The following is a 26,755-nucleotide window of genomic DNA, read 5'->3' as shown; positions in this document are numbered from 1 at the left end:
ATAAAATATTTTTAAAAAATGGGGTGCCTGGGTGGCTCAGTCAGTTAAGTGTCTGACTCTTCATCTTGGCTCAGGTCATGATCTCACAGTTGGTGAGTTTAAGCCGTGATTTGGGCTTGTCAGCTCAGATCCTGCTTGGGATTCTGTCTTCCACTCTTTGCCCCTCCCTCTCTTTCTCTCTCTCAAAAATAAACATTTTAAAAATATGTACATTTTTAAAAACAACCTGAAGTAACTGGAAAGTAAACAAAAAGCACTTAAAAAAAGATGAGCTTACAACCTCAGCCAGTGCCACATTTTTAAAAAGTTAGAAGTCTACATTCTTATTGATTCAAGGTCAAAATTAGGGATAATTATGACAGCTGCAAAATGTGTGTGATGGGGGAAATAACAGATGAGATAGAGAGGGGAAGGCCAAATTTTGTGTGTAAACTGCCCCCCCTCAATCTCTGGCTGACCCATAAATCACAAATATGTGAAGAAGATTGCAACCAACCCCGCTAAGGATAAACGAACTGAAATGAGATTTCATATGTTGCCCCTCACAGGGAAATAATAAATTTGAGTTCAGACAAGGCAACTGCCTAAAATAAAAACATCAAACTTGTTGGAGGAAAACACCTGAATCCAGACTTTCTACAACACAGGATTTACAATATCCAGGATACAATCCAATATTATTCAAAATATAAAGCAACAGGAAAAAGTATTCAAATTCAAGAGAAAAAGATAACCGACAGAATGATCCTGATATAAAATGATCATGAAAATATGCTCATTATGCAAATATTCTCAGTATCATTAATCATTAGGGAAATCCAAATCAAAACCACAATGAAATACCACTTCATACCCACTACAATGGCTGTAATCAAAAGGACTGGTAATAACAAGTGTTGGTGAGGATGTAAAGAAATTGGGTTCCTAATACTTTGCTGATAGAAATGTAAAACAATGCAGCAGCTTTGGCAAACAGTTTGGTGGTTCCTCCAAAAGTTAAACATACAGTTATTATAGGACTCAGCAATTCTACTTGTAGGCATAAGCTGAAAACTATGTCCACACAAAAACTTTTGTATGAATAGTCATAGTACCATTGCTCATAATAGCCAAAAAGTAACAACAGCACAAATGTTCATTAACTGATGAATGGGTAAACAAAATATGGTAGATGCAAACAACTGAAAATTATTCTGTCATAAAAATGAATGAAGTACTAATACATGCTACAACATGGATGAAACTTGAAAATAGTATGCTAAGTGAAGGAGGCCAGACACAAAAGGCCACATATTGTGTGATCCCATTGATATGAAATGTCCAAAACAGGCAAATCCATAGAGACAGACAAAAAACAGATTAGTGGTTGCCAGGGGCTGGAAAAGAGGAGAATGGGAAGTGACTGTTGATGGATACAGGCTTTCTTTCTGATGTAATGAAAATATTCTGGAATTACACAGTGGTGAGGATTGCAAATTTTGTGAATATATTAAAATCCCCTGTGGGGCGCCTGGGGGCTCAGTTGGTTAAGCATCCAACTCTTGATTTGGCTCAGGTTACGATCTCCCAGTCATAAGATCAAGCCCCACGTTAGGCTTTGTGTGGAGTGTGGAGCTGGCTTAAGATTCTGTCTCTCCCCTGTGCTTACTCTCTAAATCAATCAATCAACCAATCAATCAATCAATCAGTCAAATCCACTGTACTATACACTTTAAAAGGGTGTATTTCCAGTTATGGAAAACTTTGTTATGTGAATTATATCTCAATTTTAAAAAATAAGTAGAAGAAAGGAAATAATAAAGAGCAGATACTTGGGGCACCAGGGTGGCTCAGTCAGTTAAGCATCCAACTTCAGCTCAGGTCGTGATCTTCTGGTCTGTGAGTTGGAGCCCTGCACTGGGGCTCTGTGCTGACAGCTCAGAGACTGGAGCCTGCTTTGGATTCTGTGTCTCCCTCTCTCTCTCTGCCCCTCCCCCACTCAGATTCTGTCTCTCCAAAAATAAATATACATTTAAATAAATAAATAAATAAATAAATAAATAAATAAAGGGGCAGACACCAGTGAAGTATGAAATGGAAGAAAAACTAAAAAGAAATATTTAAAAAATCAGAAGCTGGGTTTTTTTTTTTTGTTTTTTTGTTTTTTTTTTAATTTTTTTTTCAACGTTTATTTACTTTTGGGACAGAGAGAGACAGAGCATGAACGGGGGAGGGGCAGAGAGAGAGGGAGACACAGAATCAGAAACAGGCTCCAGGCTCTGAGCCATCAGCCCAGAGCCCGACGCGGGGCTCGAACTCACGGACCGCGAGATCGTGACCTGGCTGAAGTCGGACGCTTAACCGACTGCGCCACCCAGGCGCCCCAGAAGCTGGGTTTTTAAGGGATCAATAAAACTGACAACACTATGGCTAGCTTGATAAATTAAAAAAAAAAAAAAAGAGATATAAATTACCAATAACGGGGATGAGAGAAAGAACCTCACTACAGTCTTCACAGACAATTAAAAGTTTAATAAGGGCGGGGTACCTGGGTGGCTCAGTTGGTTAAGCACCTGACTTCGGCTCAGGTCGCGATGTCCTGGTTTGTGAATTCGAGCCCCGTGTCAGGCTCTGTGCTAACAGTTCAGAGAGTGGAGCCTGCTTCAGATTCTGTGTCTCCCTCTCTCTCTGCCCCTCCCCCACTCACGCTCTGTCTCTCAAAATGAATAAACGTTAAAAACGTTTTAAAAAACGTATAATAAGGGCATTTTATAAACAACTTTATAACAAAAAACTTGACTGCCTAGATAAAATGGATGATTTTCTGGAAAAACAAACATTTTCTAAATTGACTTAAAAAGAACTAGAAAATCTGAAAAGCTCCATATTTATTTAAGAAATCAAATTAATAAATTAAAAACTCGGGGCGCCTGGGTGGCTCAGTCGGTTAAGCGTCCGACTTCAGCTCAGGTCACGATCTCGCGGTCGGTGAGTTCGAGCCCCGCGTCGGGCTCTGGGCTGATGGCTCAGAGCCTGGAGCCTGTTTCTGATTCTGTGTCTCCCTCTCTCTCTGCCCCTCCCCCGTTCATGCTCTGTCTCTCTCTGTCTCAAAAATAAATAAAACGTTAAAAAAAAAATTTTTTTTTTAAATAAATTAATTAAAAACTCACATCCAAATTACCTATCTTATTAATTCTTTCAAACACTTACTGGAGAGATACCAGTTTTACAAACTCAAAAAATGAAGAGGGAATATTTCTTCATTTTACAAAGCCAGCACAACTCTTATCAAAACCCATCAAAATTACAGTAAGAAGTTTATAGACCAATATCCCTTATAAATACAGATAAAAAAATTAAAGAAAATGTTAGCAAATCATATCCATCAATATATAGGAAGAATAATACACCATGACCAAGTGGAATTTGTGACATAAAAATTTGGTTTAACGCAAATAAACTGAAGTCACCACATTAACAGAAAGGAAAAATATATCTCAATTTTTAAAAAGTAAAATAAAGGAAATAATAAAGAGCAGACACCAATGAAATATGAAATGGAAGAAAAACTGAGAAAAAACATTGATGAAACCAGATATAAAGGAGAAAAGTCATGATTCTCTCCAGATAGAAAAAAAATTTTTTGACAAAATACAAATTCATTATAAAAACAATGAGCAAACCAGAATAAAAAGGAATGTCTTTCCCTCCAGATGGCTAATAGACACATGAAAAAATGCTCAACATCATTCATCATCAGGGAAATACAAATCAAAACCACAATGAGATACCATCTCATACCTGTCGGAATGGCTAAGATTAACAACTTGGGCAACAACACTGCTGGTGGGAATGCAAACTGGTGCAGCCACTCTGGAAAACAGCATGGAGGTTCCTCAAAAAATTAAAAATAGACCCTATGACCCACCAATTGCACTACTAGGTATTTATCCAAAGGATACAGGAGTGTTGATTCGGAGGGGCACGTGCATCCCAATGTTTATAGCAGCACTATTGACAACAACCAAAGTATGGAAAGAGCCCAAATGTCCATTTAATGATCAATGGATAAAGAAGATGTGATATTTATATACAATGGAATATTACTTGGGGTTCAAAAAAATGAAATCTTGCCATTTGCAACAACATAGATGGAACTAGAATGTATTATGCTAAGCAAAATAAGCCAGTCAGAGAGACAAATATCATATGATTTCACTTATATGTGGAATTTTAAATACAAAACAGATGAACATAAGGGAAGGAAAGAAAAATAGTATAAAAAGAGAGGGAGACAAACCATAAGAGACTCTTAAATACAGAGAACAAACTGAGGGTTACTGGCGGGTGTTGGGTTAGGAGATGAGCTAAATGGGTGAGGGGCTTTAGGGAAGACACTTGTTGGGATGAGCAGTGGGTGTTATATGTAAGTGATGAATCACTAAATTCTATTTCTGAAATCATTATTACACTATATATTAACCAACTTGGATTTAAATTAAAAATAAATTTAAAAAATAGCCCTGTTAATTCAGAAAGAAAAAAAAAAGGAATGTCTTTCTTCAACTTGCAAAAAAGGTGCTACCTTTTCAAAAGAAAAGCCAGAAGCCACAGACAATAAAATAACATCTTTAAATCACTAAAAATGATTCCCAACCTAATATTTTTAAATTGCAAACATACTCTTCAAAAATGAAGATGAAATAAAAAGTTTCCAGAAAAACAAAAGCTGAATGAATGCATTGCCAGGAACTGCATTAAAAGAAAGAATAAAGAATTTCTTTCAGCAGAAGGAATATTATCTTAAAAGGAAATATCAAAATGAAAGAAGCTTATTTGTAAATTTTATCTCAGTAAAGCTGGAGGAAAAAGTTGTGAGTGGGCAATTAAAAAAATACAGGAAGCAATATGAAAAAATTGAACAGTTAAATATGTAGATCATTTAAATGAATCTTGACTACACAAAAAAATGAAAGTAGCAATTTGTGGGATTAAAATATATAGAAAATGAAAATACATAAGATTTACATAAAGGTAGGACACAGAAATGTGGAGCTTAAGCATTCTAAGGTGCTAACATTATTGAGAAAGTGGTAAAGTAATAATTTGTATTAGAGAGTTAAAACAATATAAGGATGAATGCTGCTATCACTAGAGTAATCATAAAGGAACAGTAGATGATAACAAATTAATAGTTAACAAATGTAAATAACAAAAAATATTTTATTTCAAAAGAAATCAAGAAAGGAGAGAAAAGGGAACATAAAACAGGTTGCTCAGGTAGAAAATAACTAGGGCTGCCTGGGTGGCTCAGTGGGTTAAGTGTCCAACTCTTGATTTTAGCTCAGATCGTAATCTCATGGTTTGTAGGATCCAGCCCCACATCTGGCTTTGCACTGACAGCACAGAGCCTGCTTGGGATTCTCTCTCTGCTCCTGCCCCACTCACACTCTCTTGGTCTCTCTCAAAATAAATAAACAAACTTAAAAAAAATAAAATAGGGGTGCCTGGGTGGCTCAGTCGGTTAAGCATCTGACTTCGGCTCAGGTCCTGATCTCACTACTCGTGAGTTCAAGCCCCATGTCGGGCTCTGTGCTGACAGCTCAGAGAACTGGAGCCTGCTTCAGGTACTGTGTCTCCCCCTCTCTCTGCTCCTCCCATGCTCATTCTCTGTCTCTCAAAAATAAATGTTTAAAAAATTAAAAAATAAAATAACTAGATGACAGATATAAATCCAATTATATCAGCAATTATATTAAATGTAAACATATTAAACATTCTAATTAAAAGAGATGTTAAACTGAATTTTTTTAAAAAAATGAAATTATATGCATTTTTTTTAAGTTTATTCATTTTTGAGAGAGAGAGACAGAGTATGAGCAGGGGAGGGGTAGAGAGAGAGGGAGACACAGAATCCGAAGTAGGCTCCAGGCTCTGAGCTGTCAACACAGAGCCTGATGCGGGGCTCAAACTCACAAACTGTGAGATCATGACCTGAGCTGAAATCGGACGCTCAACTGACTGCACCACCCAGGCGCCCTGTAATTATATGCATTTTAAATATAACAGAATTTGAAAGTAAAATTATAGAAAAAGATATACAGTAAAACTTTGGTTTGAGAGCATAATTTGTTCCAGAAACATGCTTGTGTAATCCAAAGCACTTGAATATCAAAGCAAATTTCAAGAGCCATTGGTTCAGTTGTGATTATGTGACATTTGGTGTCACATACTACTCATATTGCAAGACATCGCTCATTTATAAGTTAAAATTTATTGGAAATGCTTGTTCATCTTGCGGAACACTCACAGAACAAGTTACTTGCAATCCAAAGTTCTACTGTACAGAGAAATGTTCTATCGGCTAAGTACACTTAAAAAAAAAAAAGTTTATTTATTTATTTTTGAGTGAGAGAGAGAGACAGAGTGTGAGTGGAGAAGGGGCACAAAGAGAGGAAGAATCTGAATCAGGCTCCAGACTCTGAGCTGTCAGCACAGAGCCCAATGTGGGGCTTAAACCCTTGAACCAAGAGATCATGACCTGAGCCGAAGTTGGATGCTTAACCAAGTCACCCAGGTGTCTCTGAGACAAGTAGATTTTAAAGCAAGAGTCATTTCTGGAAATAATTCATATTGACAAAACAAGTCATCAGGAAAACAAATCAATTCTAAACTTACATGCATCTACTAACAGCTTTAAAGTACATAAAGCAAAAATTGACTAAGCTAAAAGGAGAAACAGATGAATTCATAATCATAGATGTAGACTTTAATGCACTTCTCTCAGTAGCTGATAGAATAGGTAACAGAAGCAAGAAAGATGTGGAATTTTTGGACAATATAATCAGTAAACTTGATAAAACTGACATATATAAAATACCGCATCCAACAACCACAAAATACATTCTTTTTATGTGCACCCAAAATATTTACCAAATTAGACCAAGTTGTGTCTTAATTCAAGTCTTAATAAATTTCAAAAGACTAAAATCATTTATCTATGTTCTGTAACTACAATGGAAACTGGCTAGAAATCAACAATAAAAAGTAATTTGAAAAAACATCCAGGTGATTGGAAATTTGGTATGCTTGTTAATGACCCATGGATAAAACTATATATCAGAACAGAAAAAAAAAATATTTTGAATTAAGTGATAATAAGGATATGGCCTATCAAAAACTGTGCAGTGCAGCTAAAGCTATACTTACAGAAAAACAACCTTAAATGCATATTTTTTAAAAGAAAGTCTGAAAATTAATAATCTAAACTAGCTCAAGAAATAAATAAGAATAGTAATAATCACAGTGTTAATTTGAAAAGAAGCAAAACAGAAAGGCAAGACATGATAAGGAGCAGACTAAATTCAACAGGAAACAAATATACTAAAAAGAAACATCAACGTAGCCCAAAAGACAATTCATTTTGTAAAGATGAATAAAACTGATAAATCCCTAAAGCAAAATAAATCAAGAAAAAAATTGAGAAAAGTCAATATTAAAGAAAAGGAGAACATCAGTACATATCCTACAAACATTAAACATGTAACTAGAGCTGTTATCAACAACTATACGCCAATAATTTGATATTTTAGATTAAAGGGACAAACTGGAAAACACAAACCTGACACAAGAAAAAATAGAAAACCTGAATATTCCTTTATCTATGAAAGGCCCAGATAACTTCTCCTAAACATTTAAAGAAAAAAATTTACACAAATACTTTTAGAAAATAAAAAATAGGGGCGCCTGGGTGGCGCAGTCGGTTAAGCGTCCGACTTCAGCCAGGTCACGATCTCGCGGTCCGTGAGTTCGAGCCCCGCGTCGGGCTCTGGGCTGATGGCTCAGAGCCTGGAGCCTGTTTCTGATTCTGTGTCTCCCTCTCTCTCTGCCCCTCCCCCGTTCATGCTCTGTCTCTCTCTGTCCCAAAAAATAAATAAACGTTGAAAAAAAAATTTTTTTTTTAAAAAAGAAAATAAAAAATAAATGTACTTATCAGCTCATTTACTGTGACCAGCATAGTATGAATACTAGGACCTCAAGTTATTACAATAAAGAAATATTATAAATTATCTTTATTATTAACGTATGAGGAAAAATCCTTTAAAAAGTTACCAAGTAAAATTTACTGACATATCAAAAGAATATATCATCAGGAGCAGTTCATTCCACAATTGTAATCATGATTTAACATTCAAATATCAATGCTTAAAATTCATTACATTAATAGAAAAAATATTAAAAATCATTACATTAATAGAAAAAAAAGAAAAAAATAACATATTCTTGACAGTGACATAAAAAGCATTTGATAAAATTAAAAAGCCATTCATGAAAACCAGGAGCACAAAGGAATTATTTATTCTGTTAAGGAGAACCTACAAAAACCCAAAAGCAAACATATTAAATAATGGGAACACAGTAAGAATCTCCATTATTATTACTTTTATTCATTAATGAACAAAAAGTAGTCACTACGATAAGGTAAGAAAAAAATTAAAGGTGTACAAACTAAAGCAGAGAAGGGGAAACTGTCCCTATTACAATATATATAATATATAATAAAGTTATATTCATAGAAAATGGAAAAAAACCCTACAGATAAACTATTAAAATTAATAGCAAGGTCACTGGAAACAAGGTTGATATTCAAAAATTAACTGTGCTTCTATATACTAGCATCAAGAAGAATATTAAAGTTAAAAACAAGAACATTCAGGGGTGCCTGGGTGGCTCAGTTGGTTGACCGCCCAACATTGGTTCAGATCATGATCTCACAGTTTGTGAGTGTGAGTCCTACATCAGGCTCACTGCTATCAGGGCAGAGCCCGCTTCGGATCCTCTGTTCCCCCCACCTCTGCCCTTCCCCTGCTCACACTGTCTTTCCTAAAAACAAATAAACATTTATAAATAAATAAATAAAACCAATAACATTCAGAATAGCACTAAAGATCAGATAAGTAGGAAAAAATCTAAGACATGCAATAACTACTCAAAAAAGTATAAAACTATGAGAGAATATACATAATATCTAAATAAACAATGATATACCATGTTCATTGACAGAACATTCAATTTTATAAAATGTCAATTTTCCCCAAACTGAACTATATTCTATATAATCCCAATCAAAATTCCAAAACTGAAAGAGAGAGCATGTGTGTGTATAAACTGATAAGCTGATTCTAAAATTCACTTGGAAATGCAAAGGGGTCAAAAGAGCCAAGATAATGTTCAAGAACAAAAACCTAAATAAAGAAAATGGATACTCACACTATCAAACATCAAGACTTATTACAAAGCTAGTAATTAAGATGATGTGATATTGACAAAACTCATATAATAGAATATTGAGTTCAGAAACAGACCTATACACACCCAGTCATCTGATTTATGATACAGATAATACTGCACTGAAGTGGGGAAAGGGTGGTCTTTTCATTAAATGATACAAGGTCAACAGGATTTACACATGAAAAAAATGACCCTTCCCTCACATCATACCCAAAATTCTAGGTAGACTGAAGATCTAAACATGAAAGGAAGGGCGCCTGGGTGGCTCAGTTGGTTAAGCATCTAACTTCATTAAGCTCAGGTCATGATCTCACAGTTCGTGAGTTCGAGTCCTGCATTGGGTGAGCTGAAGCCCTGCCTCGGGTGAGTGCGAGGTCTGCTTCTTTCTCTTTTTCTCTCTCTGCTCCTTGAAGGATTCTCTCTCTCTCCTTCTCTCTTTGCCCTTGCTCCCTTGTGTCCACTCTCTCTCAAAAAATTTAAAAAGAAAAATTAAAGGGAAGTTAATAAAGCTTGCTATTTACTTATTTGTTTATTTTCTTCCCATTATAATTAAGCTTTTAAAAGAAAACATAAGGGAATGTCTCATGACCTTCCAATTGGTAACGATTTTCTTGAAAGGCCACAGAAAGTAGTAACCATGAGGGGCAAAACAGAGACATATAAAGCAGATTCTTATAAATAACTTCTGTTCATCTAAAGACACCATTAAGAGAATGACAAGGCAAGCCAGAGTAAAAGATATTTGTAATTTACACACAATGTATAGAAACTGCAAATCTTAAAAAAGAAAGAAAGAAAGAAAGAAAGAAAGAAAGAAAGAAAGAAAGAAAAAGACAATCTAATAGAAAATAAACATATAAACAGGTGCTTAACTTCATTGTTTATCAAGGAAATGAATGATTAATTATTATGGCTCAGTATGGCTAAACTGAAAAAGATGATAACAAGTGTTGATGGAGATACAGAACAGGAATTCTTATACATTATTAGGAATGTAAATTGGTATAATCCCTTTAGAAAACTGTTTGGCAGGTTCTCCTAAAGCCAAATATATGTAAAACCCAGTAATTCTACTTCTAGCTATATACCCAACAGAAATCTGTATGTGCATCCGTTAAAAGGCTTATATACGACAGCGCTGTTTGTAACAAACAGGCCAAAACAAAAACAAAGTAAATGCTCATCATCATAAGGATGAATAAATGATGGGATAATCATCCAACATTACACAGCAGTGAGAATGCCTGATCTACAAGTACATACAACAATACGGATGAATCTCACAAACATAATGCTCAACAAAAATAAGCCAGAGATAAAAATACATGTTTTTATGATTTCACTATAAGAAGTTTCAAATGAGCCAAAATTGTTCAATCTGTGATGTTAGAAGTCAGGATAATGTTCATACTTGGGTGGGTGGTGAGTAGTGACTAGAAAGGATCACAGAGCAGGCGTCTGAAGTACTGGCTATGTTCTGTTTCTTGGTCTGGATACTAATTATACAACAGTGTTTACTTATGAAAATTCACCACGGCTCTAAGATTTTACAACTTTTCTAATATTTCTAATATCTATATTATACTCCAATTTCTACTAAAAAATGAAATTTTTTATAGCGCAAGAGGACACTTAATTGGAAAATGTGTGCATAATGACAGCCAAGATATTCTTAAAAAACAAAAAACTAAAGGAACTACAAGAGAGTAAAATGTATCTATTTTAAAACTACAGCAATTAGGGGTGCCTGAGTGGCTCAGCTGGTTATGGGACCGACTCCTGATTTTAGTCCAGGTCATGATCTTGTGGTTCATGAGTTTGAGCCCCATGTTGGGCTCCTCTGCTATCAGTGTGAAGCCTGCTTGGGATTCATATTCTCTCTCTCTCTCTCTCTCTCTCTCTCTCTCTCTCTTCCCTTCCATTGCTCCTCCCCCACCCTCAAAAAATAAACATAAAGAATAGAGAGTGACACAGTAGATACAGAATTTTTTACTATTTTTTACTATGTTACAGATAGCATTTCAATATGTAAGTGCATTTACTTGTGCATTTAAATAAAAGCATTAAACCTGTAAATGACATAACAAAGAATTCTGTCTCTAACAGACAAGAGAATTTTATTCAATGCCATCAATTCAGAAAAGTCATTTTATCTCTCTGGACTTCAGAAATTGTCTTTAAAATGACAGGTTTGAAATAAGCTGTTTACTATGATTTATAATCAAATTAATCAAGAAGTGGTAATTTTGGTTAGGAAATAGCAATGATGAAAGTTAATTTTAAAGCTTGGAGCAGTATTCAAGATAATAAAGATAGAAATAGTTACCAGATATACCCAGCATAAAACACGAGGCCAGTGGGGACTTAAGGAAAAAGAAAGAAAAGAACTAACGAGTAGCAGATACTACAGATGCACATAATTACTGAATTTATGGGTAAGCTTCCTTGGAGCCCTGGAGATAAAACCTGTACCAAGAAACTACAGATCATCTCATTCCTACCTTAATAGGCAACTATAGGTTGATGAAACCCAAAATATTGTACAACATACACAAACACAATGTGCTACATAAAAATCTAAACACTCTGGGGGCGCCTGGGTGGCTCTGTTGGTTAAACGTCCAACTTCAGCTCAGGTCATGATCTCCCGGTTTGTGAGTTCAAGCCCCGTGTCAGGCTCTGTGCTGACAGCTCAGAGCCTGGAGCCTGCTTCTGACCTTGTGTCTTCTCCTCTCTCTGCCCCTCCCACGCTCATGCTCTGTCTCTCTCTGTCTCTCAATGATAAATACGTTAAAAAATGATAAACATTAAAAAAAATTAAAAAAAAAAATCTAAACACTCTGAACCAGTATAATTCAAACCCATGTAACTAAAGGTTCACCTTTGGCTCTTTCTTCTCTACAGTCTATGGGAAAGCTGAATATTATTTCAAAGTTTAAAACTGAACTCTATTCGATTATGCTTTCAATTTCTTTCACTGGTACAATGTTAACAAGTATTTCATTATTTATTTTTAAATGTTTTTCTATGTTTCAAGGAAGAAGACCCAAATAAAAACTGTTCAAAGTTTTATCTAGGTAGAGGTGTGCAAGTATTTAACCAAGTTTGAAGCAATTACCTTGCAAATGGAAGTCGCATCAACTTGTACTGTTTACTAGTCCGTTTCTTCTTGCTACTTGGCAGTAGAAAGGGACTCTGGTGAAACTATTTTTGAAATAAAGAATAAAGAAAAGGAAAAGGAAAAAAATTTCTAATCTCATTAAATGTTTGTTATTGAAGCACCAAATTATACAAGTATACCAATAGCAATAGAACAATTCTTGCATTAGCCTTTGATAGCTGAATGAGAATAATGTGATAAGATTAAACATAGTTCATCCTTTATCATGCCATCCAAAGATAATCATTACTACGATTTTGGTATATAAATTCCCAAATAAATTGTCTTCTGTGCATATGAATAAATATACCTGTGTATAGCTATATAATATCTTGACATAAATATGCAATATACTCATGCCACATATGCATTGTGTAATATATGATTGCACTTTATAATCCATATTTCTTAATGGTCTTTTACATTTAAAGTCTGGGTGATTTTAATATATCTTTAAAAAAATTTTTTTTTTTTTAACGTTTATTTATTTTTGGGACAGAGAGAGACAGAGCATGAACGGGCAAGGGGCAGAGAGAGAGGGAGACACAGAATCGGAAACAGGCTCCAGGCTCTGAGCCATCAGCCCAGAGCCCGACGCGGGGCTGGAACTCACGGACCGTGAGATCGTGACCTGGCTGAAGTCGGACGCTTAACCGACTGCGCCACCCAGGCGCCCCTTAATATATCTTTTAAATTTTTGCTTATCTATAGTATTTTCTAAATTTTCTCAGACATTTTTTGAACAGGTTTTATTTATTTAATAAAGATCATAAAATTAAGCAACACACAACTATGTTTTATTATGGTGCTAACCTGTAATAGAAACAAGGGTATAACCAAATCAACAAACTAACTTTGATAATCACATGGAAATGCAAAGAACCCAGAATAGCTGAAACAACTTTGAAAAAGAAGCAGTTGGAGGGCTATAATTGACATAGTATAGTATTAGCATAAAGACAGACAAAAAGATCAGTGAAATATAAGAGTCCAGAAATAGACCCACACATATTTGGTCAATTAATTTTTGAAAAAGGTACAAAAGCCAAATGAGGAGCCTAGACTTCCATACTCATCAGGCTATCACAAGGCAACTGTCCTCCAAACTGTACTGTCAGAAAAGGCCAAGAAGAGAGGTGGGACATCCCAGGGGTAATGAGGATACCCCTGTACCAGCAATGTCAGTGGAGAACACATGGGGACTCTGGACATCCATTCTTACTTGCTAATAACAAGGAGCCCTTTTCCTCTACTCTAGGGTGGGGATAGAAGAGGTCTAGTAGAAAGTCAACTTTTTCACCACTCTTCAATAATAACAACCTCCCCTTTTATGATTCCCCCAATCCTGCTGTCAGTGGAGGCCATGAAGTCATGAGGCACCCTACTCTGTCCCAGCCAGGGTGGTGTCAGCCTGAAGTCCTAGCTCCATCCATCAGTAAGGAGACACCCTCTTCACCAGGGTGACAACAGAAGCTGAGTGGGGAACCTAAACTTTGACCCCTCCAACTTGGCAGTAGGTGGCACATTCCTTTATCACTGGCATTATGATACTATCAAATGGTGCCTGTCAAAACAGAATGTTTAAATAAGATCTGGAGTTTCTTAATACAATACCCAAATGGCCAAGATTTTTTTTTTTTTCTTGAGAGAGTATGAGCAGAGGAGGGGCAGAGAGGGAGAGAGAGAGAATCCTAAGCAGGTCCTACACTGTCAGTGTGGAGCCTGATGCAGAGCTGGAACCCATGATCCCGTGAGACCATGACCTGAGCCAAAACCAAGAGTCAGATGCTTACCCGACTGAGCCACCTAGGCATCTCCCAAGATATTTTAATATAAAATAACTCATTGCACCAAGAATTAGGAAAAGGGCTAAATTTGAAAATTATAAATTTGAAAATGAAAAGACAATCAACAGACAGCAACAACAAGATAATAATACAGCACCAACATTAAGATGCTGGAATTACCTAACAAGGATTTTAAAGCAACCATCATAAAAATGTTTCAATAAACAATGACAAACATGCTTAAAACAAATGAAAAAAATAGAAAATCTTGCAAAGAAACAGAAAATCTCAGCAAATAAAAAGAAGATATAAAAAAGAAACAAAAATACAATAACCAAAATAAAATAAGTTAAAAACTCAATAGACTCAAAAACAGAGGGGGAAAAACCTGCGAACTTGAACAGAAAGCAACAGAAAGCATCCAATGTGAGCAAGAGAGAAGCAACTGAAAATAATTAAGAGGTTCAGGGATTTATGGGACTATAACAAAAGATATAACACTCATGTCACTGAAGTCCCAAAAGGAGATAAAGAGGGCAGATCTGAAAAAGTTTGAGAGATAACGGCTGAAAATGTCCCAAACTTGGCAAAAGTAATCAACCCACATATTTAAGCCAAGTGAATCGTCAAAAGGCTGCAACTTTAAGAAATCCATGCAAGGATACATCATAGTCATATTTCTCAAAACTAAAGATAAAAATCTTCAGAGCACTGTGAAAAAATGGCACCTTCCTACAGAGTTATTAAAGAATGAAAAAAAAAAATAAGCATCTGACTCAGGTAAAGAAGTAACTATAAAATAAACCACAGGAAAGGGGAAGAAAGGACTTACTACTGAACATAAAAGCAAAAATTAGTAAGTTTGAAACAACAAAATAAAATTAAAAGTTGAAAATTAAACCCCAAAGATTACTATTTTAAAAAAGAAAAAAAAAAATAAATGAAAAAAAACACAAGCACCTAAACTAGTAGGGGAAAAAAAAAAAGGAAAAGCCCAAATACACAAAATTAGTCAACTGGGAAAATATAACACAGACAAAATTAAAAAATAACAGACTACTTTGGTCAACTCTGTGCAAATCAATTTGAAAACATGTCTGAGATAATAATTCTAAGGAAATATAACTGAATAAAACCAACCACAAAAGAAAGAAATTTTCCTAAGCAAACTAATATCCACAGAAGAAATAAAGTTAACAAAGTGTGACCATTCCTACCAAGAAAGACCCAGGTCCAGATGGTTCCACAGAATTCTATGAAGCATTTAAAGAAAAAATAATTCTAATACTGTATCATCTTTCCAGATCAGAGGAAAAGGAAAACATCCAAATTCCAGTTCATATATATTTTTATCAATGCCTGAAGACTGTATAAAAAGAAAATCTCACTTGTGAATTAACAATAAAAAAATTCCTAAACAAAGCACTGGCAAAAAGAATTTAGCAGCACATTGTAAGAATAATAAATCATTTTTGAAATTTATTCTAGAATTACAAAATTAGGAAAGCTACTAAAATAAATTATCATAATACACCTAAAAAGAGAGACCATATGATTATCACCATAGATGCTAAAAAAAGTATTTTACATTGTTTATCATTTTTTTATTTAAAAAGCTAAGTGAGGGCACCAGGATGGCTCAGTCAATTAAGCAACCGACTCCTGATTTCAGCTCAGGTCATGATCTCAACAGTTTGTGAAATCGAGAGCTGCCTCAGGCTCCACACGGACAGCACAGAGCCTGCTTGGTATTCTCTCTCTCCCTCTGTCCCTCTCCCTCTCCCTCTCCCTCCCTCTCTCTCTCTCTCTCCTCTGCTTGCATGCATGCACTCTCTCTCTCTCAAAATAAACAAACTTAAAATAAAAAGCTAAATAACATATAAGACAAATATGTACATTACCCTTAAAAAAAGGATCATTGTTTTTTTTAAAAAATATTTTACTTTTTAATTTTTTTTAATGTTTATTTATTTTGAGAGAGACAGCATGATTGGGGGAAGGGCAGAGAGAGAGGGAGAGAGAGGATCCATGTGCTGTCAGCACAGAGCCTGTCATGGGCTCAATCCCAAAAACCAAGAGATCATGACCTGAGCTGAAATTAAGAGTCAGCAGCTTAACTGACTGAGCCACCCAGAGCCACAAAAACAGGATCATTCTCAATGAGGAAACACTATCCAACATTTTATTAAAATTTATTGCTTTCTAGTATGTTCTAGACATTGTTGTTATATAGACAGAAATTCTATACTCAAGAATCTTATGTTCTGGTAAGGTGAGTAATAAAATTAATGAGTAAAATTATGTCATATAGTATTAAGTTCTAAAGAGAAAAATTAAAGCAGAGAAGCAGAGTATAAAATGTAGGGGCAGGGATGGGGAAGGATTCAAATTTATATAAGGTTGCCAGGGAAGGCTTGACTGAAGTCACTCTTGAGTCAAGATTTGCAGGAAGTAGGGAGTAGGCCATATGAAAGAAGAACAAGACCAAGGGCCCAGAGGTGGCAGCTTGCCTGTGTTTGAAGAGTGGGAGGAGGCCTGCAGATTGAAGATGTTAAAGAGCGGAAGGAGGAGAGTAGTCAATGAGGTGAGAGAAAGAACACAAGTTTCAGTATTCAGACAATAATAGGCAAATAGATCACATGGGAAGCCACTGGAGAGTTTTCAGCAGAGACTTCTGTTTTAACAGTATTAATCTGGCTGCTACGCTGGGAAGAGAATATAGAGGCAAGGCAGAAGCAAGAAGCCCACGTTGGGATGCCACTCCAAGAACTTGGGAAGAGAAAACGGGGGCTTGGATGGGTGGTGAAAGTGAGGGTTGTGAGAAGTGGTTAAGACTCTGGACTGAGCTTTAAGCAGCACTAAAACCATTTGCTAAGGGATCAGGTACGGGATGTGAGGAAAAAACAGGAAAACAGAATTGCAGTTACCTGAAATGAAGACCCCCAAAAGGAACTGGTTTGGTGGCAAGTGCAAAATTTAAGATACCTCTTAGACATCCAAATAGAAATGCGAAATAAGTAGTGGACTAGGTATTGTCTGGAGTTCAGAGGAGATGGGGAGGCTGCAGACGCAAATTTGGGAGTCATCAGCATTTAACAATAATCAAATCCGTGAGAATGGATGAATCATTTAGGGAACAAATGTAGATAGAAGAAGCCCAAGAACTGAGTTCTGGGGCACCCAAAATTTAGCAGTCAGGAAAATAAAGAGGAAACAGCAAACAGACTAAAAAAGAATAATCAGAAAGGTAGGAAGAAACATAGGAGAATATAGTGTTGTAAAAGTCACATGAAGGTCAATGTAAGGACCAAGAACTATCAAGAGGTTTTGGTAACATGGAGGTCAATTTCCAGAAAAGCACTTTTAGTGGAGTGGTGATGAAACTCCAATCGGTGTGGGTTCAAGAGAAACTGGAGACAGTGTGAACAATTCTCTCAGAGTTTTGCTATAAAGGAGAAAAATGAGAAAGTAGCTGGGGGTGGGGAGTTATTTGGAGTAAGAGGTTTCATTTTGTTTTGTTTTATTTTTTAAAGACGGGAGATAACATTTTTGCTTCTAATAGGAATAATCCAGAAGAGAGGGAAAAAATTAATAATGCAAGAGGAAAGGGCATTCTACACTAATGTGAAGCCAAGCAAAAGACAACCCAAGTATCCAACATAGTGTTGGATAGTGTTAACAGGAACCTAGTTAAATAGATTAGAGGTCCACTCTGGATCTATCCTAAATAGCACTGGAAAAGAATGAGGAAGCATTTCTTGTAATCATATGGCAAGATCTTCAAGATAGGTCACATTAAAAAAAAGTAAGGCATAGGACAATTAGGGATAGTATATTATCTTTTGTGTAAGAAAGAAAATTAAGAAAATATTTATATGTTTTGTTTTAATATAAAGAAACAAAGCAGTTACATGTAGGTAGTGTGGGGAGATGAAAGAAGGAAGAATAAAGTGGCTAAAAGCAGAACAGAAGCTTATATGAGATTTCATTCTATATACTTCATTATATTGTTCTGATACTAGAACATCTATAGTCCCCATCATTCTCTTCCCCAAATAAAAAGGAACTACAAAACTCAAAACTTGATATGCAAAAGTTAGTCTGTTAAATAGCAAGTCTAAGAAAGTAGATCCCAAAGTTATATGCTGTCCCTTCATCATCAAGCTCCTCCATTTAGTGTTTTTACCTTCTTCTAAATCCAGATGCTGATCTCAGCCTTGAGTTCTCCAAAGAGAGCCACACAAAAAGCATCGGGAATAAAGTTGACTTTACTAAATATTTTTTAAAGAACTAGTGGAAGGAAGGAGCTTTGTATCACATAATTCACAAGTAGTTAAGCAATGCTTTTAGGGCTATCTATTCTCCAAAGTTCCTCCAGATCTTGCTAATTAATTAGCTTCTTTCCCTTACTCTCTAAGTCAATTCCTGTACTAACTTTAGACTCCCCACTGCTATATCTGATTCTGATCTTAGTAATTTATTCAAGGCAACTTGATTCAGCCCTGCAAGCTGATCAGCAAAACAGAGCCCCCTCCCTGAGTTTGCCTACCCACCCACCCACCCAGTGAAAAGCAAGCATCTCTTCTCCTTAGAGGATACTAAATGTATAAGGTATACCTCTGCTCACTGGTTGTACTAGGTATCAAATTTATAATGCTAAGAGCTACATCTCCTGTGAACATTATTTCACTGGGACATGTACACAAATCTGTATCCAAATATGGATGAAGTTAGGAGATAAAAGTACACATTCTTTGGCTAGCTTTTATAAAGCTTCTGACAAAGGAGCTAACCACTGATCACAAAGGTTGAAAGAGTTCCTATTTTCTTACCAGAAAGACTATGTATTTAAAAGCCTTATAAATGACTAAAAATAAGTTTTTAAAAGGAGAGATTTGCAGAAAATTAGAAAACACAGGAAGATGCACACACAATAATAAAAAAGTAATGACAGCTAACATTTATTGCATTCTTCCTATTGTGAGGACACATGCTAACCACATTTAACTCTCACACTAATTCTTCATAGATGTACTACCATTAGCCACACTAGGCACAAGAGGACACTAAGATTCAGAATTAAATGCCAAAGTCACAGGACCAGGAAGTTAACAGAGCTGGGAGCTAAATATAGGCAATTCCATTTAAAAGCTGCCCTATACGCCTGGGTGGCTCAGTCAGTTGGGCGTCCGACTTCAGCTCAGGTCACGATCTCGCGGTCGGTGAGTTCGAGCCCCGCGTCGGGCTCTGGGCTGATGGCTCAGAGCCTGGAGCCTGCTTCGATTCTGTGTCTCCCTCTCTCTCTGCCCCTCCCCTGTTCATGCTCTGTCTCTCTCTGTCTCAAAAATAAACGTTAAAAAAAATTAAAAAAATAAATAAATAAAAGGTGCCCTATAAAGCACTAAACTCCATTACTATCAAGAATTTACCTACAATTGGGACTTCACTAACCTTTCTTCAGTTTATTTATTATGTATATTTTGCCTTCTCATTAGATACTACTTTACAACAATTATGTTTCCTATTTAGATAATTGAGTTAACTTCACTAATATTTGGCTTTCCTCCCTTCCTAATTTTACTACTGATTTTATTTTCGTGATAGATTACAAGACATATTTAACTATCAATATTAATGCTTTATCTGCTATATGTTTAATTTTCCCAGTCTGCCATTGGCTTTTTATTTTTATGATTTTTAGCCTTCTAAGAATGTTCTTTGAGAAAATCCACCAATAGTTTCCTTTATGCCTTCTTCTTGCTTTGTTTCTAGGTATAGAAAGGCCTCTCCTATTTAAAATGAATATATTTGTATTTCTTATTTTATATGATTTCTTTTTTTACATTTAAATCCATCTAGAATTTAGAGAATGGTATATAGTAGGATCTGCCTCTATTTTTTTCCCCCAAAATAGTTGTTCAATTGTGCCCATCTTTCTTTTTAAATAATACAAATCCTTTTCTAATTTGAAATACTATTTTTTCTAACAATGTCTTTTTTAGCTGTTTTTTAGTTGTTCAGGGGCCATTATGTTCCACTGAGCTGTCTAATCCTATGTTACTTCTAATCAAAACCTAATTTTTATGTAAAAATTTCAATAAACCAATTATGCCATATGATAATGTGCTGTTAGCCAGTTAAAATTGGTGTTATCATTTCTTTGCACAAAGTTTAAATTAGTTTAATGCTACTTAATCTTAATTATGCTTAGTAATGCTTAAAAAATTACACTACTTACATATAAACTCTACTTACCTCAGAAAGAGTGCTCATTTCAATTGCAGTTATCAAGTTATTGTTCATGAGTGCTTCTATTTCTATAAGTTTCTTATTCTGTGTTAAAATAAAGACACTTTTAATCAATTAAGATTTGGAGCTTATTATACCATACATGTATGGATGTCATCAGTTGAGAAGACTTAGAAAATAACTGAGATCACACTGAAATAAAAAGGTACTACATGCTATAGTTCACACACACACACACACACACACACACACACACACACACACACCTTGAATGCTTCTGAGTTCTCAATTATAAATTTTCCTACAAACATTTCTCTTTCTTCTCACAGTAATAATACATCCTACAGCAAGTTAACATAGTTTATCAGGGAATTGAACACTCATGAATAGTAGATCAATTTTTCCATTTTAAATTAATTTCTGCTCATTTTGGTGTTAGATCTATAAATTGCAGCCTAGCTAACCATTGGCTCTTACTGACCTGTCCATGGACAGAGTTGGAAATTGGAAGGGAAAACAACGACTACAATCTTCATTCTATTTGGTGTGTAGCCAGTGAAATGCTGGGATTAAAGAGAATACAAACACTCTGGGAACTCCCCTCCTTTCATTGGAGGAATTATGCCCATCGTTGTAAAGCACCAAGTTTTGCTAATGATAAACAACCAAATAATGATCAAGGTATTATACTGGTTTGCAGGGCTGTAAGTGACATTTAGAATGTAGAGTTAAAGACACCTATTTTATTACCCATTAAGTTTGTCCACTAACATGGCATATTCTTTCAAAAATTTTTTACAATAATTAGATATTTGAAAAACACTTTCAGAGCTTCTTTAATAACACAGTTAAGATTTTAGTTATAATTTAGAATTCAAACACAATATAGTATTCATACCAAATTATTTAGTTTTAGGCGAAGAAATGCATTCTCAAAATTCAGTTTCTCCACTTCTTTTTGCAATAGCGTTTTTTCAGTTGTAACCCTTCGAGAATTTTCTTTTTCTCTACTAAGAGCTTGAGCTAATGCCCTGTTGTTGTGCTTTAAAGAAATTTTGAAAATGGAAGAATTATCTGTAAAAAAAATTTTTAAGTTAATATTGAACTTATATCTTAAGTTTTCATATCCTTATAAAACTGTTTTAGGCAACATATATTTCACTTATAAGTCTTAACTAAAGGCTGGAAAACAACAGAATGACAATATTAAAAAAAAAAATGTATACAGACCAGAAATAAAAGCCAGACAGAAGATGAAGAACAAAAGAACTGTAAGGAATGCAGAATGTTGTAAATAGAGTTAGGGATAAAGGATGTCTAGGATAGATGCAGGATCCTAGATAATTAGACCAGTCATAAAAACTAAATCTTGATACTTGCTGCCCTACCTTCCTTCCTACTTTGACTAGGAGGTAGAATGGAGAAGCTGATTCCAAAGCTCTAACTGGAGATGTCCCATAGATATTAGGGTAGCCATTAAAATCTCAAAGCCAGTTTCTGTGGCTCCAGAATGGAACACATCAGTTAATGCTTCCAAAGCCCATTTTTCAAAATTTTGAGTGAAAGGGACCATAATGAGTGTAAAGTTGGACAGACCATCTAAACCCTGTGGGATTTTCTATTGCTACCCTAAATATCCAATTCTTATTTCTTGGCATTTACTGCAGTCTAAACTCGATGCCTTCTCTTTACAAGCACTATGTAAATATAATTTAAATCAGAAATGCTTCTGTGTTGTTAGCAGAGAAATTTAATCGTGAATTCCTTGGTAAAGCTCACCTTAAATATAGTGCGTTCCCTTAGTACACATAAACCATACTTACATTTTCATAATTTAGATTTAAATGCTACTATTCAACAACATATCCCACTGAATGGAAGTTTAGTATCTATAAAATAAGTTTATAAAAGAAATAACATATTTTAAATATTCAAGCATTGTTTGGGCATCAAAAAAAGGGTCCAAAAAAGTACTTTATCTTTTGCATAAAGAAAGTAGCTTCACACAGCCACCTTTGACACAGAAAACAGACTAGAACGAAAACAGACTAGAACCAGTTTAAGACTTCCAGAGCTAAAGGATAATATTTTCCTGTCGCACTCCTCAAACTCCGGATGTTCCTTCATAATAGTGAGTGTGCAATGGTCCTGCCAAAGAGAATAGCAAACAGCCACTACACAAGGTGGTCTAATATACCACATGATTCTAGAGACCTGGGTAGGAGCAACATTAAGATTTAAAGATACTCAGGAGGTTCAGCTATTTCAGAGGGCACACACAATTACCCTTCAAACATGTTATATCTACAGGAAACCTTCTCTACTCCTGCTGAGATGGATAGGAAACACTGAGATAAGTTTCAGAAGCCATGGAAATTTATATTGGCAGTTTTTCCCACTTTTTTTTTTTCCCTTCTGACCTCTTAGTTCCAGAATCCATGAAACCTATCTCCAAAATGTTCAATACCATCATGAGCTTTGGCTATATAAAATCACCCATGACGACACTCTACCTGGGCCAATCATTCTAGATTACCCATCATCCAATTGCTACAGCATACTAGAACAATCTGTCACTTGTTTTTTAGCTCTTTTCCTGAAATGTCACATTGGTATTTTCTTTGCAGTGTAGGAGGTAGCTGCCTTAGGCTACCCTGGCCTCACTGCTGAAAATTCTGCTGTCACCACTGAGGGTAAATCATCATATCCATTAAACAAATAAGAGTTGAAGGAGACAGAAAGGATTGAATGGACAAAAAGTATCGCTTAACAAAAATTGTCATTTTAGTCATTTTCTATACATGATAAAATGAAGTGCCAAATACTGTATCAATTCTCCAAGGGAAAGTAAAAATGTGAGCATACTTTAAAACCAACAGCACTTACTTAGTATTTTTGTTTTGATTTTTGAAGCAAGAGAAACATTCAACTTCCCAGTCTTTGAAATTCTGTCTTTCACATGTCTCTTAATTCCTGAGGTAAAAAGTGAGCTAGTTTCCATCACTGGGTTCTCCATCACTGAAGTAAAAACAAGAAAGAAAGAAATCAGAGCAATGATTAATAAAAGAAAAAAGGGTATCTGATACATTCCAGAAGGTAATAATCATGACTTATATGGTATAATTTGTTTGTATGTAAGTATTTACAGGGGTGCCTGGGTGGCTCAGTCAGTTAAGCATCCAACTTCGTTTCAGGTCTGATCTCACTCTTCGTGAGTTTGAGCCCCGTATTGGGCTCTGTGCTAACAGCTCAGAGCCTGGAGCCTGCTTCGGATTCTGTGTCTCCCTCTCTCTCTGACCTTCTCCCACTCACATTCTGTGTGTCTCTCTCTCAAAAATAAATAAACATTAAAAAAAAAAAGTATTTACAAAACGCTTTGTATGAAATCTGAAAGTATGCAAGTAGCCAGGAGTGGTTTAAAGTGGTATCCAAAAAAGGTAAATGACTATTTTTTCATTCAAATCTATATTATTATGTCTACATACCAGGAGCTAGGTTAGGCACAGCAGACAGAAAACAGGATACGGTTGTATAGGAATGTCAGTCATGGAATGTAGAGTCCACCGTAGGTACAGATCCTATTTTGACAATGTAAGAAGTGTAACCTTAGAGAATGCACAGAACAGATATACCTAATCTTATGGGAGAGGAGGCATGCTAGCTAGTTTGGAGGACTAGGCAGGATATGTTGAGTGTGTCTATTTGTCCATTACAGTTATGGTCTATTAGACCTTAAAGTCTAAAAGTGGAAAGAAGAAGATAATCACATTATACTATGAGAAGAATAACTAATAAAATATACCATGCATAAAAGTAATTAACTCTGCCTGGGCAGAGGAAAATGATCAGAAAAGGTTTTACTGAGAAGGGACAGTTGACGTTGAGCTATGTACTTAGACAAGACTAACCTTTCAAAGTTCCCATTCCCTCCCCAAGCTTCTTTGTCTCTATCTTCAGAGATCAAGAAGAAACGCCATTACCTGCACTTGCCTAACTTCCAATACTCAACCTTTCCACCACTACCTGACTTAAATCCACAGGACTAATCTCACTATGCTCTTTATGTCAATCACAGAATCTCTGGACTCCCAGGTCACTGTCATCTCCCTATCTCCCTCATCCTAATCCTCCTCTAGCTCTGTGGTAGGCTAAAAAATGGTCTCCCAAAGATATCGGGTCTTAATCCTTACATTCTAAGCCTTATGTGGAAAAAGGGTTTTTATAGACGTGATTAAGTTGAGGATCTTGTGATAGGGAGGTTATTCTGGATTATACCTAGTTAGGCCTCCAAATAGCCTCACTGTTGTCCATACAGGAGAGAGGAAGAGATTGAGTGATGCGGCCAGAAGCCAAGGATTGCTGGCAGGCACTAGAAGCAGAAACAGGCAAGGAACAGATTCTCCCCTGGAGCCTCCAGGGGGACTACAGCCCTGCGAACACCAGAATTTCAGCTCAGCGACACTGAGTTTGGACTTTTGGCCTCCAGAACTGTGAGAAAACAAATTTCTGCTGTTTAAAGCCACCTGGTTTGTGGTCATTTGTTACAACAGCCACAGAAAATGAACAGTCTTCATATCTCACCCCTGCCCTACCTTGTGAAGATCTCTGGAACTCACAATCCGTCACTATCAAAACCTCTAACTTCAGTCACTCCTCTAAATGGTCCCTTTATCTTCTTGAACCAGCTGCTCCCAGGAAGATGCAGATTCCCCTCCCGGTCAGGAGGTGGCCATTTTCTCCCTTTCACCTCCTAAAGGATGCACTACATTCATGCTTGTAGACCATTTGTTCTCTCTCCTCCCTAAAAATCCCCAGCCTTGAATATAATGTCATCAGACTCTATAACCCTTTACATCCTGATGGTATAGCCAACCTCTGGGTCACTCCTCTTTATTGGCTGCTAATTTCATATCCTGGCTCACTATTACTCTCTCTGAGAACACTGAAGCAACCTGTAGAGAACTCTGTCAAAACTCTCATTACAACTACCTACCCATTATCATCTGTATCTTTGCCCTTGTCTTCTCTCCATTATGATGGATGAACCATCTATCTTCTAAGGTCAGTCCTGCTTTGCTTAGATAAGGATCCATGCACTGGTCTTCATGCTATCCTGCCTCCTCAAAGACATAACTCCATAATTCTCTCCTCTTCATTGTCATTTTTTCCCACTGGATCATTCTCATCAACATACAAACATACTGCTATTTCCTTCATCTTAAAAAACCTTCCCTTGTTCCCACTTCGTCCTCAGACTACTCCTCCATTTCTCTGAAGCTCTTTATAGCAAAACTCCTTGAAAGAACTGTCTGTACTCAGTTTCCAATTCTCTCCTAAACCTATGTCACTCAGACTTTCACTATGACTACACCAAAAGTGCTCATCTTGAAGTACCATCACACTGCTAAATCTAATGGTCAATTTTCAGTCCTCATCTAACTTGATCCTGCAGCAGCATTTGATATGGTTATTTATCTTTCCTCCTCGAAAAGTATCTTTCCTTGGCTGCCAGCATACCAAACTTCTGGGTTTTTTCCTCTACCTAATTAGCTGTTTCTTTTCTCTTTTACAAATGTTCCAAACTTGTAACAGATTTTCTCCTTGGATCTCCTCTGGGTATCTATACTCACTCCTTTGGTGATTTGATAGTCATGGCTAAAATACCACCTAGAAAATGCCAAGAACTCTAAACTTTATGATCTCAGTTTGGATCTCTTTCCTGAACCTCCCTGGATTCACAATTCTGCTTAAACAATTATAACAGGGCATATCAAACTTAACCTGCTCATACCTGCTTCAGTCAGAGCCTTCTCTATTTCAGTTAATGGCAACTCCATCCTTCTAGTTGCTCTGGCCAAAAATCTCTCTCCTATCCCAATCAACCTTCACGGTACATTAGGAACCTGACCACTTCTCAACACTTCCACTACTATCAGCCCAGATCAAGGCACGGACTCATCTTACTTGAATTATTGCAACAGCCTCTTATCCCCCTATTCCCACTGCTGCCCTCACTACAGCGCATTTTTTAGTCTAGACAATCTAAAAAACTCCCTGATGGTCCCATTTCTCTCAGAATAAAAGCTGAAGGGCTTCAATGGTCAAGAAGTCCCTTCAACATCTGCTCTTCTTTCCATTTCTCCAATTTGAACTTTCTTCTGTTCACTAGTCCATTCCTTCCAGGTCACACTGGCTACCAAGCTCTAATTGCTCCTGGCAGATGGTAGGCATCCTTCAGCCTCAAGTCCATTGTACTGGTCATTCTTTCTACTCAGAAAGCTCTTCCTCC

The 26,755-nt window shown here is 36.2% G+C and overlaps 1 protein-coding gene across 5 annotated transcripts in view; it reads right to left on the bottom strand.

The window, feature by feature from the left end:
• Positions 1 to 26,755, bottom strand: part of SGO2 (shugoshin 2) — a 77,216-nt gene that overhangs the window by 17,215 nt on the left and 33,246 nt on the right. For 4 of the 5 annotated variants that reach the window (XM_043577425.1, XM_043577420.1, XM_043577423.1 and 1 more), the window contains exons 2-5: positions 23,353 to 23,484; positions 21,365 to 21,540; positions 20,473 to 20,550; positions 12,389 to 12,474 (exon numbers count right to left, since the gene is read on the bottom strand). In XM_043577425.1, the coding sequence (XP_043433360.1) occupies positions 12,389 to 12,474; positions 20,473 to 20,550; positions 21,365 to 21,540; positions 23,353 to 23,482 (470 nt within the window). In that variant the 5' untranslated portion in view covers positions 23,483 to 23,484. Of the gene's footprint in view, positions 1 to 12,388; positions 12,475 to 20,472; positions 20,551 to 21,364; positions 21,541 to 23,352; positions 23,485 to 23,951; positions 24,331 to 26,755 lie in introns of those variants that run through there. The other variant, XM_043577421.1, reaches the window with a different exon arrangement.

Source organism: Prionailurus bengalensis, chromosome C1 (assembly GCF_016509475.1).
Source record: "Prionailurus bengalensis isolate Pbe53 chromosome C1, Fcat_Pben_1.1_paternal_pri, whole genome shotgun sequence".
Classification (NCBI taxonomy): Eukaryota; Metazoa; Chordata; class Mammalia; order Carnivora; family Felidae; genus Prionailurus; species Prionailurus bengalensis.
Note: the sequence above shows the minus strand (reverse complement) of the source record. Positions and strands in the feature narration are given on the sequence as shown.